Source organism: Struthio camelus, chromosome 4, assembly GCF_040807025.1.
Source record: "Struthio camelus isolate bStrCam1 chromosome 4, bStrCam1.hap1, whole genome shotgun sequence".
Classification (NCBI taxonomy): Eukaryota; Metazoa; Chordata; class Aves; order Struthioniformes; family Struthionidae; genus Struthio; species Struthio camelus.
Window position 1 is genome coordinate 8,690,547 of NC_090945.1, and position 13,541 is coordinate 8,704,087.

At 54.0% G+C, this 13,541-nt stretch overlaps 1 protein-coding gene across 1 annotated transcript in view; it reads right to left on the reverse strand.

Moving 5' to 3' along the window:
- Positions 1-8,018, reverse strand: part of LOC138067062 (maestro heat-like repeat-containing protein family member 2B) — a 51,124-nt gene extending 43,106 nt beyond the window's left edge. The window contains exons 1-2 of the mRNA XM_068941020.1: positions 7,930-8,018; positions 7,519-7,719 (exon numbers count right to left, since the gene is read on the reverse strand). Of these exons, the coding sequence (XP_068797121.1) occupies positions 7,519-7,708 (190 nt within the window). The 5' untranslated portion in view covers positions 7,709-7,719; positions 7,930-8,018. The remainder of the gene's footprint in view (positions 1-7,518; positions 7,720-7,929) is intronic.
- Between the last annotated feature and the right edge of the window lie 5,523 nt (positions 8,019-13,541).

A 13,541-nucleotide genomic window follows, 5' to 3' on the forward strand; every position in this document is an offset into this window, starting at 1 on the left:
AGCCATTTCCAGACCTTGGAGAAAAGAGAGGAAGGCTGGAGAAAGGAAGACTCTCCCTTGGTGGAGGAGGATCAGGTTAGAGATCTTTTGTCCAAACTTGACATCCACAAATCCATGGGCCCCGATGGGATGCACCCACGAGTGCTGAGGGAGCTGGCGGATGTTATCGCTAGGCCACTCTCCATCATCTTTGAAAGGTCCTGGAGATCAGGAGAGGTGCCTGAGGACTGGAAGAAAGCCAATGTCACGCCAGTCTTCAAAAAGGGCAAGAAGGAGGAGCCAGGAAACTCCAGGCCTGTCAGCCTCACCTCCATCCCTGGAAAGGTGATGGAACAGCTCCTCCTGAAGGTCATCACTAAGCATCTGGAGGACAAGAAGGTGATCAGGAGTAGTCAGCATGGATTCACCAAAGGGAAATCATGCTTGACCAATCTGATAGCCTTCTATGACAGAATGACTGGCTGGGTAGATGAGGGCAGAGCAGTGGATGTTGTCTTTCTGGACTTCCGCAAGGCTTTTGACACTGTCTCCCATCACATCCTGCTAGGTAAGCTCAGGAAGTGTGGGCTAGATGAGTGGACGGTGAGGTGGATGGAGAACTGGCTGGATGGCCGAGCTCAGAGGGTTGTGGTGAATGGCGCAGAGTCAAGTTGGAGGCCTGTGGCTAGTGGTGTCCCCCAGGGGTCAGTCCTGGGCCCAGTCTTGTTCAATATATTCATCAATGACCTGGAGGAAGGACAGAGTGCACCCTCAGCAAGTTTGCTGATGATACTAAACTGGGGGGAGAGGCTAACACACCAGAAGACTGTGCTGCCATTCAGAGGGACCTGGACAGGCTGGAGAGGTGGGCGGAGAGGAACCTCATGAAGTTCAACAAAGGCAAGTGCAGGGTCCTGCACCTAGGCAGGAATAATCCCATGCACCAGTACAGGCTGGGGGTTGACCTGTTGGAAAGTAGCTCTGCCGAGAAGGACCTGGGAGTGCTGGTGGACAACAAGTTAAACATGAGCCAGCAGTGTGCCCTTGTGGCCAAGAAGGCCAATGGGATCCTAGGGTGCATTAGGCAGAGTGTTGCCAGCAGGTCGAGGGAGGTGATCCTGCCCCTCTATTCAGCCCTGGTGAGGCCTCACCTGGAGTACTGTGTCCAGTTCTGGGCTCCCCAGTACAAGAGAGACATGGCACTGCTGGAGAGAGTCCAGCGGAGGGCTACCAAGATGATTAGAGGGCTGGAGCATCTCTCCTATGAAGAAAGATTGCAAGAGCTGGGCCTGTTCAGCCTGGAGAAGAGAAGATTGAGAGGGGATCTCATCAAAGTGTACAAGTATCTGAAGGGGGAGTGTCAAGAGGATGAGGCCAGCCTCTTCTCCGTGGTGCCCAGCAACAGGACAAGAGGCAATGGGCAGAAACTGAAGCACAGGAAGTTCCATCTGAACCTGAGGAAAAACTTCTTCACTGTGAGGGTGACAGAGCATTGGAACAGGTTGCCCAGAGAGGTGGTGGAGTCTCCTTTGCTGGAGATATTCAAAAGCCGTCTGGATGTGATCCTGGGCAATATGCTCTAGGTGACCCTGCTTGAGCAGGGAGGTTGGACTAGATGATCTCCAGAGGTCCCTTCCAACCTAAACAATTCTGTGATTCTGTGATCCCCTTCGCTTCTCGTCAGAGAAGATTATATTGCTCTTGCTCATGCTCCTACCTTACTGGCTCCTAATCCCTTGTTTGGCAAGGCCTCACTGTGCTGTAGTCTGGCTTTTGAAAAGTCCTCCTTCCTTCTGCCTTGGTTGGGAAGCCAGTCAGTTTTTACCTAAGAAAGTTGACAGCCTTTAAAAATGACTTCATGAAACCACCACAACTTCTCTACTGTGCTACAAAAGCATGACATTAAATTTAAACTACGAATTTTAGATGTGAAGAAGTTAATCCTAGTAGCTCTCTCCTTACTTATTATATTCATTCAGTAATGCAGCAAAGCATATAAGCATTTGGGTCATTCTGATACATTTGAAAACCACTCAGCTCCCAATCAGGTAACATTGATTTTATAAACAACAGTCTGTGTTAGATGGAAACTAGCTGGAGCTGTCAGTATTGCCAAACCACAGAGAAATAGCCTATACCTGCCTACTGCTAGAAAGCTTGAGAGAACTGCAAGCGACATCCTCTCCAGTCCAGTCAGGGTCTTCCGAGAGGCTAAATACAACTTCAGAATCCACATGTGCAAAACAAATATGGCATCTGTCAAAGCTTCCACGCATCAAAGGAGGAACAAAAGGGATCCATGCTAAAAACCACACCCCACTAGGCTGAGCAGCTATTCATTACAAAACAAATAGGCAACTGCACATGAAGCACCCACCAACCAGAACTTGGTGATGCATCATGCTCTGACAGCATGCGAGTGATAATGAGACCAAACAGGCACACTGCAGTTCCATGTAGGACTCTTTCAGCAGCCACACTCAGCACCTTGAAAAACCAGCTAGCACCTGAGCTCAGGGAAGTCTGGCCACTTCTTTAAACTCTGGCCCAGCTGAGGACAAACAGGAGCCTCTGCAATGCTCCCTGCCAGGCTCTCATACCTATGAGAACTATCCACTAGCACAAGCCAGTTCTTGGGGGACAGGTCAACAATTAGTCCAGCCCAGGGAGCCCTTCACCTTCAACTCCTGCGAGAACACTTCCTCCACATTCCTCCAGTGCGGAACTGAAAAAAACAGGCCATCTCTGAGAGCATTCTCCCCAAAACAGCAGAGAAGCCTTTTACAGCACCATGCAGCAACAGGCTGAGAAGACTGTTCAAAATATAAGTGCTCTGGGGCAAAGACCACATTCAGCAAGCTGGCAAGTCACTCCAGCAGGGAGAGGGGTGAGTCTTTCAGAAATCACCCAAGGGGACAACCAGCTCCTGCTCCTGTTTCCCCACTGCACATGCTTTTGCCCTCATTCCCCAGACACTGCTACCACAAACACAGGAGAATCCCCGAGAAACTACTCTTACTGCAATTCAATTCACCTCCGACTTTCTCCTGCAGTTCTGCCCACAGCTTTAAAAAGAAAAACCACAAGACTTCCTCATCAAAATGACTCTAAGAAATCAAATTGAGAAAGCCAAACAAAAACTTCTCCCCTATCTGCATCTCTTTTGTGTCCTGTACCTGGCAAGCATCCAGACAGAGTTCCCCACGCTCCTCCTGAAAGCAGACTTCCCAGCTGTGCTGCCAGAGATGGATGAATTGTTCTGACTCATGGCTGGTGCTTCATTTTTTGGTCCTCTCCAGTATGTTGCTCCCTGGCCTCCACCATCCCCTCCTCCTCAAATAAGGGAGCAAGATTTTCCAAAGTGGCCAAAGTGCTCTCCACTGTCTATCTCAATTGCCAAATATGCCAAAGCTTGCTGCCCTTATTAGTCTCATCAGAGGTCATCTGCTCCTGTAACTACTCCATTGTAAGATCTAGACTTCACAGCAATTTTTTTTTTTAATCAGTTAGGTGAAATCTTTTACCCAACAAGTTATTTCTCAACCTTTTACTTTGGAAAAGATCAAGAAACAAACTTCTTTAATCTGGAATACATTCAGCAAACAGATTTCATCTTGATGATCATAACAGCCCATCTCTGCTCCAACTTGGACAGTTCCCACTCAGGAAATGCCTCAGGATTACCAGCACCTATCAGTTCTCCCAGCAGGTCTTTCTCCCCAGTCTCCTTGCACTGGTCAATTACATTATATTCAGTTACCATGTAACAGGCCACCCGGCCCTGGTACCCAGAGGACAGGACTGAGAAATTAGCTGCCTCTAGACTGATAGAGCAGCGCCACCTGGTGCTAGCAGTCTCCAAGTATGAATTTCCTTCTAATCACCACACCTAGCTGGGCCACTCCATTACATCCCCTTGCTCACTTTGTCACCCCCAGGGCAAGGCTCTTCATTTGTCCCGCACCTGCTCCCAAAAAGTCACTGCTAAAACTTGTCCCGAAGCCACCAGTAACCAAAGCCTCCCAGCTCATAATCCTTCCACATTGGGGAAAAAAGGCTTACCCCTTCAATGCCAACCCCCTTCACCGTAACACAAGCAGGAAGCAGCCTAGACTCAAGCCCCTTCTGCAGCCCACTCTGCTGATGCAACAATAGGAACCATTGGGACTTGAAAGGAGCTGAAGGCAGGCTTGAGAAACCAACCTAGACACCGAGGTCAAAGATTGAGGAGACCCTTCTAGTCTTCTCAGCAGAAGAGCAAGCCTCAGCCAGTATTAAGCTGGCTCTAGAAGGTAAATTCTAGAGAGTTCACTCTGGTCACTGACAGCAAAGGCAGATTTCAGTCCATCACAAGTGCTTCTCCATCTCCACCTGCCAGCCATGACCACCTTACCACCTGCAGGGCCTTTCCCTTCTCAACCACCCTGCAATGCAGGCTACTAACCCCCTCACAGAGAAGGGCAGATGGGCCTCAGCTACGCCCTCTGAAACCCACAAGGCTGCCCTCTTGACCAGACTCACTTCCACCTCAGAAACAGGGCCTCAGTCAAGTCTGCAGAGCCTTCCCTGAAGCAAGCACACCGGCATGCCCATCCACACTCGGCATAATCACCATCTGCCAACTAGCTGCAGGCAAGTCAAGGACTCAGGGCAGCCAGACCTTGAGGCCAATCACCACCACACTCCACAAGCCATTCCATCCCTGCAACATTAGACAGAGAAGCTAAGCAACAGCAAAAAAGACTGCCAAGCAGCATATCCATGGTGTCAGAATTCAGGCTGTCTTCACCACCGGAACCAAGCTGCTGGACCAAGACCACCACTTCAATTTTGGTTTAATCACTACAGTAGCCCTCACAGGGGCATCTCTGTACTCCATACAACCACCACATGCCAAAACACCCTCTTCTGAAACAACCACAAACTTCCCAGCAGAAGCTGTAGCCAAGTACTTGCAATCAACTGCTACACAAAGCAGCAGACACTAGCATCAAGACTTCTTCTCCCTCAGCCTCAAACACACAAGCTGCAACCCAGCACACCAAGAACCAGGCCCAACCTTCTGCCTGTTCTGCTAGCAAGTGGCAAGCAAGTACATTCATCAGGACTAGCATAACCTTCATCATCTCACCAGGCAAACCAAGGAAACTCATTACACAACTCGGTAGACCTCCAGTAATGTTATCCTTCGTGTCAGCTACGGCAGCTTCCCCACAGGCCTCAGAGCTAAGGTGACAGAAGACAGAAGAGGAAGCTACAGCTGCTACCTGACCGGCATCCAGACACAGCAGGTACTCCCCTACTTCTTCACAGCAACCACCCCATTGCCTATTCTGTCCTAGGGAAATAGTGTTGCTCTCACACATAGAACTCCAACTCTCTTGTCAAACTCTGTCCGCCTCAACTTTGGGCGAGTCACAAGAGGCTCAGTATATCCCTAGGCAGTATATCCTGCCCTCAGAAAAGGGACACCGCTGTTTCTTTGCTTCTGCTGATGCCAGCTCCCTCGCACTACCTACTCTGCTGCCTTGCTCCCCCTCAAACTCAGTATTTCAGGGCCTGCAAGATGCCTTCAGTTCTGCCCTCAAAACACAGGTGTCTCCGTGCCTCCAGACGGCACTGACCTCTGAGCCAGGCAAAGCAGTTCTGTGGGACTAAGGCTACTCACTCACAATGGGCCCTTTCACCAGGAAAGAGACAATCGGTGGCTCGCAGCGCTTCTGCTCCTGCACCTTAGGGCACCCGACAGGGACCCCAAGCCCCACCACCACTGCAGGAAAGCCCCTTCAAGCTTAAGGACAAGGACAGGGGCACCTCAACCGACCTACCCCTCTCAAGGAGTCCAGAGGAGCCTCTCAGGCAGGCCTCACCTGCCTGAAGCATCACTACCTGCACAAAAGGCACTGCAGACAGCTGCCTGCTGCAGTAAGCTCCACTACAGCCCTTGGAGCTCCTCCCTGCACCTGGAGCTGATCCTGAGCCTCTGGCTGGCTGTGGAAGAGACCCAGAACTCCTCTGTCCTGCCAAGCTAAGGAAGCCAGCCCACACAGCTGCAGGTCCCACTGGCCCTCTGCAGCCAGCCCCCAGGCCAAGAAGCCCACATCCTTCTCCATGTCAGCACAGCACTCTGCAGATGACCAAAGGCCCAGTTACACACCCTGGAAAAAACCTGCTGGATAAACACAGAAAAAGGTCAGCTTGCTGCTGACTTCAACCAGGAGAAGTAGACTTTCCCCACAAGGAACACAACGCTGACCCTGGAAATTAAGACAACCAGGAGCCCCCACCAACTTCACTCTCAACTGCATCAGTCAATATCCAGTTCCTTTGAACACCCTGGCCTGAGCTCAAGGTGTCCTTGCCTTGCCTGATTTAAGTTAATCACAAAAGGCACAAGGGAAGGCAAGGCACCCCAATAGTCCAAGGCACCCTCGATGCAATGCTCTGAGCTGGTACTCCATCTGCTTTAAAAAGCACAGCACAAAGGCAGCAGGGGCCTGCAAAGGACAACCATATTAACCCAGGACAAAATCCACTCCAGCATTTGGAATGGAACTGGGGGGGGGGGGGGGGGGGGAATCAAGTGCTTTTAATTCATGGGGTGGAGTCTGTGCATTTTTACTAGTGCATTCCCTACAGAGCACCACAGGGGGGGGAACTCACCTGATGAGAACACTCTACTCTTTGTAGGGCTCAACCAGGTCTGCAGTATCATTCTACTGCTACATGTTGCTCCCAAGGGAGCAACAAGCTTCCACTTCTCCCAAACACAACCCCACGTACATTATTATGGCCTTGACATTCCCTCCCATGGATGGATTTTCATCCATCACTACCTCAAACCTTAGAGGGTTTTGTTTTTTTTGAGGTTCCCCTCTCATTCACTATTAGGCAAATCAGGGGGAAAAATGCACTTCTCTAGTTTCTTGGGTTATTGCATACTTCCCAGTCCCCAAGTTAGGGTAAAAGAAGACACAAGGAAGCACGCTCCGGAGGTTTTGTGCTTCCCTCTGAAGCTGCTATTCAAGCAACACTAACCCCTCATTTGAGGCAGTTGGGCAAGTTCCCCGCCCACGGTTTCGGGCCATGCCTGGATTATTTGGGGCATTAGCTGAGGGCTTCAGCTTATGTACTGTTCAAAGACACACCGCTCAGCAGCACTAAGCAGCTTAAATAGGGCCTCGCCTGCTGATGCTGCCTTTCGACTGCTGCTCCTTCTCACTGGCCACACAACTCATTCATCCCTTTTGAAACTACCCACAAACTGGTCTCGCTCTCCTTTCAAACCTGCATTCCAACTCTTACACAAGACAGCAAGTGCCAAGTGCCACATTCTACAACTCACTTCTCCCCAGCTGCCCCCTGGCCCCACTACATCCAAAACACAGGGTTTCTCAAGGGCCCTCGCACAGGATTAACTTTGAAACACACCATGCCAAGCTCCAAAGGGTCCCCGTGCCCTGGTAAGCAACACAGTTTCACATGCCGCCCCAAGTTCCTACACACATCATACACTGCACAGGCGGTCACGGGACCTACTTGAAGATGCAATAGCCTCAGGTGGTCTCTGAAGCAATCCTTTGACTCGTCCTCTACATAGACATCCCAAGCAACACGAGGCAGACAAAGCAACGACGACGTTTTTCACCTTCTCGTGGGAGCCTTCAGGTTCCAGGGATGCCTGCCTTGCAAGACCACCCCACCTTCTCCTCTTTGGGGGCTGAAGCATTTTCCCAAGGCCTGCAATGAAGAGGCACAGCAGACACAGTTGTACCTTGTGATTGCCTACAGTACTTGACACGACCCATCCTTCCACACAGGGCCAGCCAGCACCTGTCACACCTCCAGGTAAAGCTTGTTCAGGGGGTTATTTCAGCCCAGTCCAGCTGATCAACACTGATGTCAATGGACTAGCCAGAGAGTGCAAGGTCACAACATACAGCAACTCACCTCACCGGATGGCTCCTCTGGCAATTCACTAGCATCTCGAGCCTACCGAGCTCCACAGCTTGTCCACGGCAAAGACCCAGAAGTGTCCTTCAACAAGCACACAGCCTGGAAAGAAGCCCACAACAAGCAACGAGAGGGCCACAACAGCAAGTCCAACAGGAAAACAGGTGACTGCCACCTGCTAAAAGCAGCCCCCACACACTATCACCTGCTGCTTCCCCTCAGGGCATTTACAGCCACAAGGGGCAAAAGGTGCCCCAGCCCCCGCCACCACCCTCCCCCCGGGCCAGCTGGGTTTTCAAGGGTCCCTCACCAGGGCTTGTGGCCCTGGTCGGCCACTGGCTCAGGGCCCTGCCTAGACCCTCCGCCCAGCGGGCACAAGGAGCCCCCCTGCAGCCCCCCAGAGGGGCCAGCTCAGGTGCCTCCCCCGCCCCCGGTTGTCCCCAGCGTCCCTCCTGCCTCGCCCCGGGGCTCCGGCACTCACCTCCAGCAGGTCTCTCGAGGGCCGGGGGTCTCCGCCTCCCCCTCCGCGGGGCCGGGCAGCCCCGCCGCCGCCGCCGCCGCCTCCTCCTCCCCCGCGGCGAGCGGCTGCCTCGGGCCGAGCAGGGCTCCCGCCGCCGCCAGAGGCGCCAGACCCGGGAAAAGACCCCGCTCCCGGGGCCGCTTCTGTCACGGCCAACGGCCGCCTCGCGCCGGCCGCCCCCCCCCACCCCGGGCCAACGGCCGCCTCGCGCCGGCCGCCCCCCCACCCCCCCGGGCCAACGGCCGCCTCGCGCCGGCCGCCCCCCCCCCACCCCCCCGGGCCAACGGCCGCCTCGCGCCGGCCGCCCCCCCCCACCCCCCCGGGCCAACGGCCGCCTCGCGCCGGCCGCCCCCCCCCCCCACCCCCCCGGGCCAACGGCCGCCTCGCGCCGGCCGCCCCCCCCCCACCCCCCCGGGCCAACGGCCGCCTCGCGCCGGCCGCCCCCCCCCCGCCCGCCCCCAACGGCCGCCCACCACAGGACACGGGGGGGGGACACACTGCCGAGCAGCTCACAGCCCCTGCTCGGAGACACCGAGCCCTCCAGCAGCCTGCAGGAAGCAGCCGCCCCTCAAACACAGCCCAGGAGCAGGGGGCAGCACCCACCACCCCAAAACCGAGGCAGAGGAGAGCACACAGCCTGCTCAGACCACCACAGCCTGCCCCACACCAGCAGCACCCCTCAGCCCCAGCTCAGAGCAGACCAGCACCCAGGTAAGCACCCCCCCACCTGCCCCCTCCCAGCCAGCCCCCACAGCTCAGGGGCAGTGGGGGGGGGGCTCCCCAGGCCTGCTGGGCCCAACACACCCCACAGCTCTGGCCTCTCCAGCAGCAGAAAGGGGGCCAGCAGCTCTTCCCTCCCCCCCCATAATGGGGGGGGGGGTCACACTCATTTCCTTCTGTCCAGATCCTTCAGGCAGCTTTGTAGCTGTTAATGCACTGCAGAGCAGACCTGCTGCTTTGGGGCAGTCCAGAAACCCTGCTTTCCCCAGGGACAGCTCTGAGTGCTCATGCCAAGAGCTGCCCTCCTTGCTTTCCTGCCTGCCCCAGCCCCTCCATGCCAGGGGACAGCTTGAGGCAGGAGCTGGCTGGGCTGCAGCTGGCAGGAGCTCCCCCAAGCAAGCAGGCCCCCAGCACCCTGACTTGCAGGCCTTCCTCACCCCCCCCCCCCCCCCCACTCTCCAGGCAGGGACCCAGGTCCTTGCCAGGCTGGGTTCCTGCTTGAGGGCCTGAACCCATTCAGTTGGCTGGTGAAAGAACAAGAAACCCACAGAGACCTGAGGCATGAGAACAGCTCTTCCCTCCCTGAGGGCTGTTGCTGCTTCCTTGCACTTGACTTGTTCAGCTGAGAAGCCCTTGCCTGAAGTCACCCTGCTCTTCTCATGTTAACAGACAACTACAAAAGCACATCCTAGTAGAGCTACTCCACAGTTTTGGCTCACTTCCTCAGAAGCTACATGCTCTCTTTCATGTCACTGTTCCCTTCCCTACCTAAAGGCCTTAGCAGCAAGGTTAGTTTAGATGTTTTGCTTCTTCTAAGGGAGAAAGCAGCCCTGTGCCACAGGCAGCTCTACCCACCCCTTGTTACTCTGACCCAGTCCCTGCTCCCCTTCTGCCTCTCCCACTCCAGGGGGCACCAGCAGCACCAGGCATTGTAGCAAGCCTTCCTTGGAAAAGGTAAAAACCACCCCAGCATCTCTCCTCAAGTGCTCCTTTTAACTAGAGGAGGACCTTGGCCCAGGACACCCCAAACAGAACAAGGAGCTGTACTTGTTCTCAGGGTGGAAGCCACATGCTGCCTTGTCTCAAGAGCACTTGAGTCTCAAGAGCATTCAGGCTGCTCTACACAGCCAACACCCCCCACACCTTCTCAAGTTAAATCCAGGTGGCTTTCCTTCTTTTCATGCAACCCCTGAGAGAGACCTTTTCTTTTTAGTGCTACCCTTAAAACAAACAGAAAAATCCTGGAGGGACTCAGAAGCCACAGAAGTTAACAGTGCTGACCTCCCCTGGTTTGGAAGAAACCCAGGCTGCCTGGCTTGAAGCATCCCTCTCTCAGCTCTTGAGGAAGCCCATGAAGCAGGCAAGTCAACAGTGCAAGCAGGAGAAGAGAGCATGGGAAAGCTGTCTGGTTTGCCCTCTCAGTGGTAGTGGTGCAATCCCATATCGGACACCTGAGCACCCATGCACAGTAACCAAGCTCAACCAAGGCTGCCACACTGTCTTACATGCACATGTGAGCAGTGACTTCTCCCAAATGCCTTGGGGGGGATGGTTTAATCAGGCCTGAGTACATTTCCCCAGAGCCTTGAAACTCCTTCAGGGAGAGGGGAACTCAGGGAGGGATTTAAAAAAAATCCTCTGAAACCCTGACAACTGCTAGCCTTGCTTTGAGCATTCAAGCCCTAGGAGAGGGACAAGAAGGGTTAAGTCCTCACAGCTCAGTTGACTAACCAGGGAGGGGGGTGTTACCCCACACCTGAGGAAAAGCCTCCCTGACTAAGCTACAGCCCCCATTAGGGGCCTGCAGAAAGCTTAACAAGGCCCTCAGAAAAGCTTCCCTGCTGTGAACACACTGCAGGGCACCCAGCCCCCCAAACCCAGCAGTCATGAGTGACTGGGTCACCCATGAGGGTCTGGGGACAGAAACAGGCTTTGACTCACTTGCTGCTCCCTCCTCCACTCAGGGGGGCCTTAAGCATTCAGCACAAGGATTAACACTGACCCAAACACTCTGGGAAGCATAACACAGAAAGCCTGGCTTGAGAACAACCTGGTGTTGGCCAGCCCTTCCTCCCTGTTCTGGGGACACATCCTGCAGCAACTGCAGTAAGCCAGCCCCACCACAACAAGCATCCACAACCCAAGGCTAGCCACCCACCAGGGAACTACCTCACTGAGCACAACACAACCCCTTAACATCTCCAGATGCAACAGGCAGAGCTACATAACAACAGAGCCCACTCCCAGCCCTGGGAAAAAATAACACAGCCAGTCCATCCAGAAAACTGCTTAAGGAAACACCCCACCCCCCTTCAAGAAGCAGGGCTCAAGCTAGAGCCACAACACCCCTGTAAAACCCCCCCACCCCCCTGCAAGAGCAGGAATGACACCACAACACAGCTCTGAGGCTCACATGCAGAAACCAAAACCACAAACAAAGCCACATCACAACTAGAAGGCTTACCTAAGGGGGGGTGGTGGGGAAACACACTAAAAACAAACCCCACAACTTGCCACAGAAACATAAAGACCCAACACAACACAACCCTAAAGACACCCCCCAACCCCCACTAAACAAAGCCTCCAGCCCCAAGGCTCAGCTTAAATACAGCCCTCAAGCCAATGGGCAAAGGGTGCGTGGGCGGAGGTGCCAGGTGAGGCTGCTGGAGGCAGTTAAGACCTCTTAGTGCATTCAGGGTCTGGACGGGGCAGGCCATCGTTACAGGGCCAGGCCTCTTAACTGTCAGCAGAGTAATTCAGGAGGCTCAGAGTTTTCTGAGGGAGCACCAAAGCATTCTGGAAAAGAAGACAGCTGTTGCTTTCTACCTCTTGCGTTGCAAGGACCAATGCAAAAAAGCCCCTAGGCAGTGCTAGCCAAGGCCAGGCCCAAAGCGTTCGAGAGGTATTTCTTTGCCTAATGCATAATTAAGCTCTGGACTTCCTGGCTGGATGTGAACAGTTTGCATGGGTTCCAAAAACGCCTGGACAAACTCTCCGAAAAGACAAATCTGTGAGGGCTGCTGCTAAATCCAAAGCCAACACCTCTGGTGCTGGGAGCGCTTGAGCCATAGCTAGCAAGGTACAGAACAGCTGCAGGAGCCGGATGACTGTGCGCTCGTGCTGCGCATCTAGGCGGGTACAGCTCCTTGGAAACGTTGGGAAGGTTCTCAACATCCAGCGCTAGCCGGTGTTCAAAGAAGCCTTTGGCTACCATTCTGCCGAAGGCCTTTGGGGGCAGGTGACAGCAGCTGCTGGGAAGATCTGTGCACCTGATGAGCTCAGTGTGACTCAGCCCTGTTTCTCTAGGTGGTGCTCTAAGGGAAGATGCCTTTTGGCACAGCAAAACTTGTTTGCTCTCCCGCCAGGGTCCTGAGGGCACCAGTAGGCCTTAATTGCCCTGACCAGACTCAGCTGGGGCTTCCCTGACCAGAGTCACCTGGGGGCTTCCACCCACATCTCCTCTCCCCACTGGCCAGGGGGCTGCATTTAAGCCCTGGCCCCAGGGGTGGCTGTTTCCTGGCAGGGAGTTGTGGTGGAGTGGGTGTTTGGTTTTTGAGGGGGCTGTTGCAGGGGGGGTGGTTGGGCTGTTTTTTGAGAGCAGTGTGTTTGGTGTTCTCTGAAGGGTTAGGGGGAGTTCTGAGCTGTGTGTTGCTGTGTGTGTGTGTCCTGATGCTCTCTGCTTCTGAGCTTGTGTTGTTCTCTGGAGTGGTTTTGTGGTTTCTGTTGCTCAGTGGGTGAGTGTTTAATGGCGGTTGAGTGCTTGCTGCTAGGGTTTGCTTTGTCACTTGAGCTGAGAACAGGTTTTTGAACCCCCCAACTCATCAATAGATCCAAACCATGTTTTGTTTTTTTTAACCTGCAGTGGGGTTGTGTTCTGGGCTGTTGTGTTAAAACAAAAGGATCAAGCTCTACAGCACCAGCTGAGCTGCCAGTGTGAGTACCTGAAAAGCAGAGAAGCGAAGCCAGCAAGACTGGTCAGGCATAGGCTCCTTGTCCTTCCAGAGGCTTTCTAAGTAACTCTTCCCAGAGTGTGCTCTGTTGCCTGTCTGTATGCCATGACAAAGGCTGCCCTATGGGGGGAGGGGGTTCAGTAGAAGGTGGCTAAGCTCTCAGGTCTGAAGGGAGCTCTGGAAGAGCACTGTTCTCTGCTTGCAGCAACTGATTGCTCTTGAAGAGCTAGGTGACTTCCAGTGCCTGAAGATGACTGTGCTTCCCAACAGGGAGGCTGAGGTGTTTCAAGTGTGTAAGTAGGGAGTGAGTCAGGTCTCCTCAGAGCACCTGGCTTCTCATAAGTGTAGAAGAAGCTGTCTCTCTTCTAAGTAAGCCTAGCAGGGGAAAACAGGGCGGGCAGCCAAGCAAGCAAGCATCA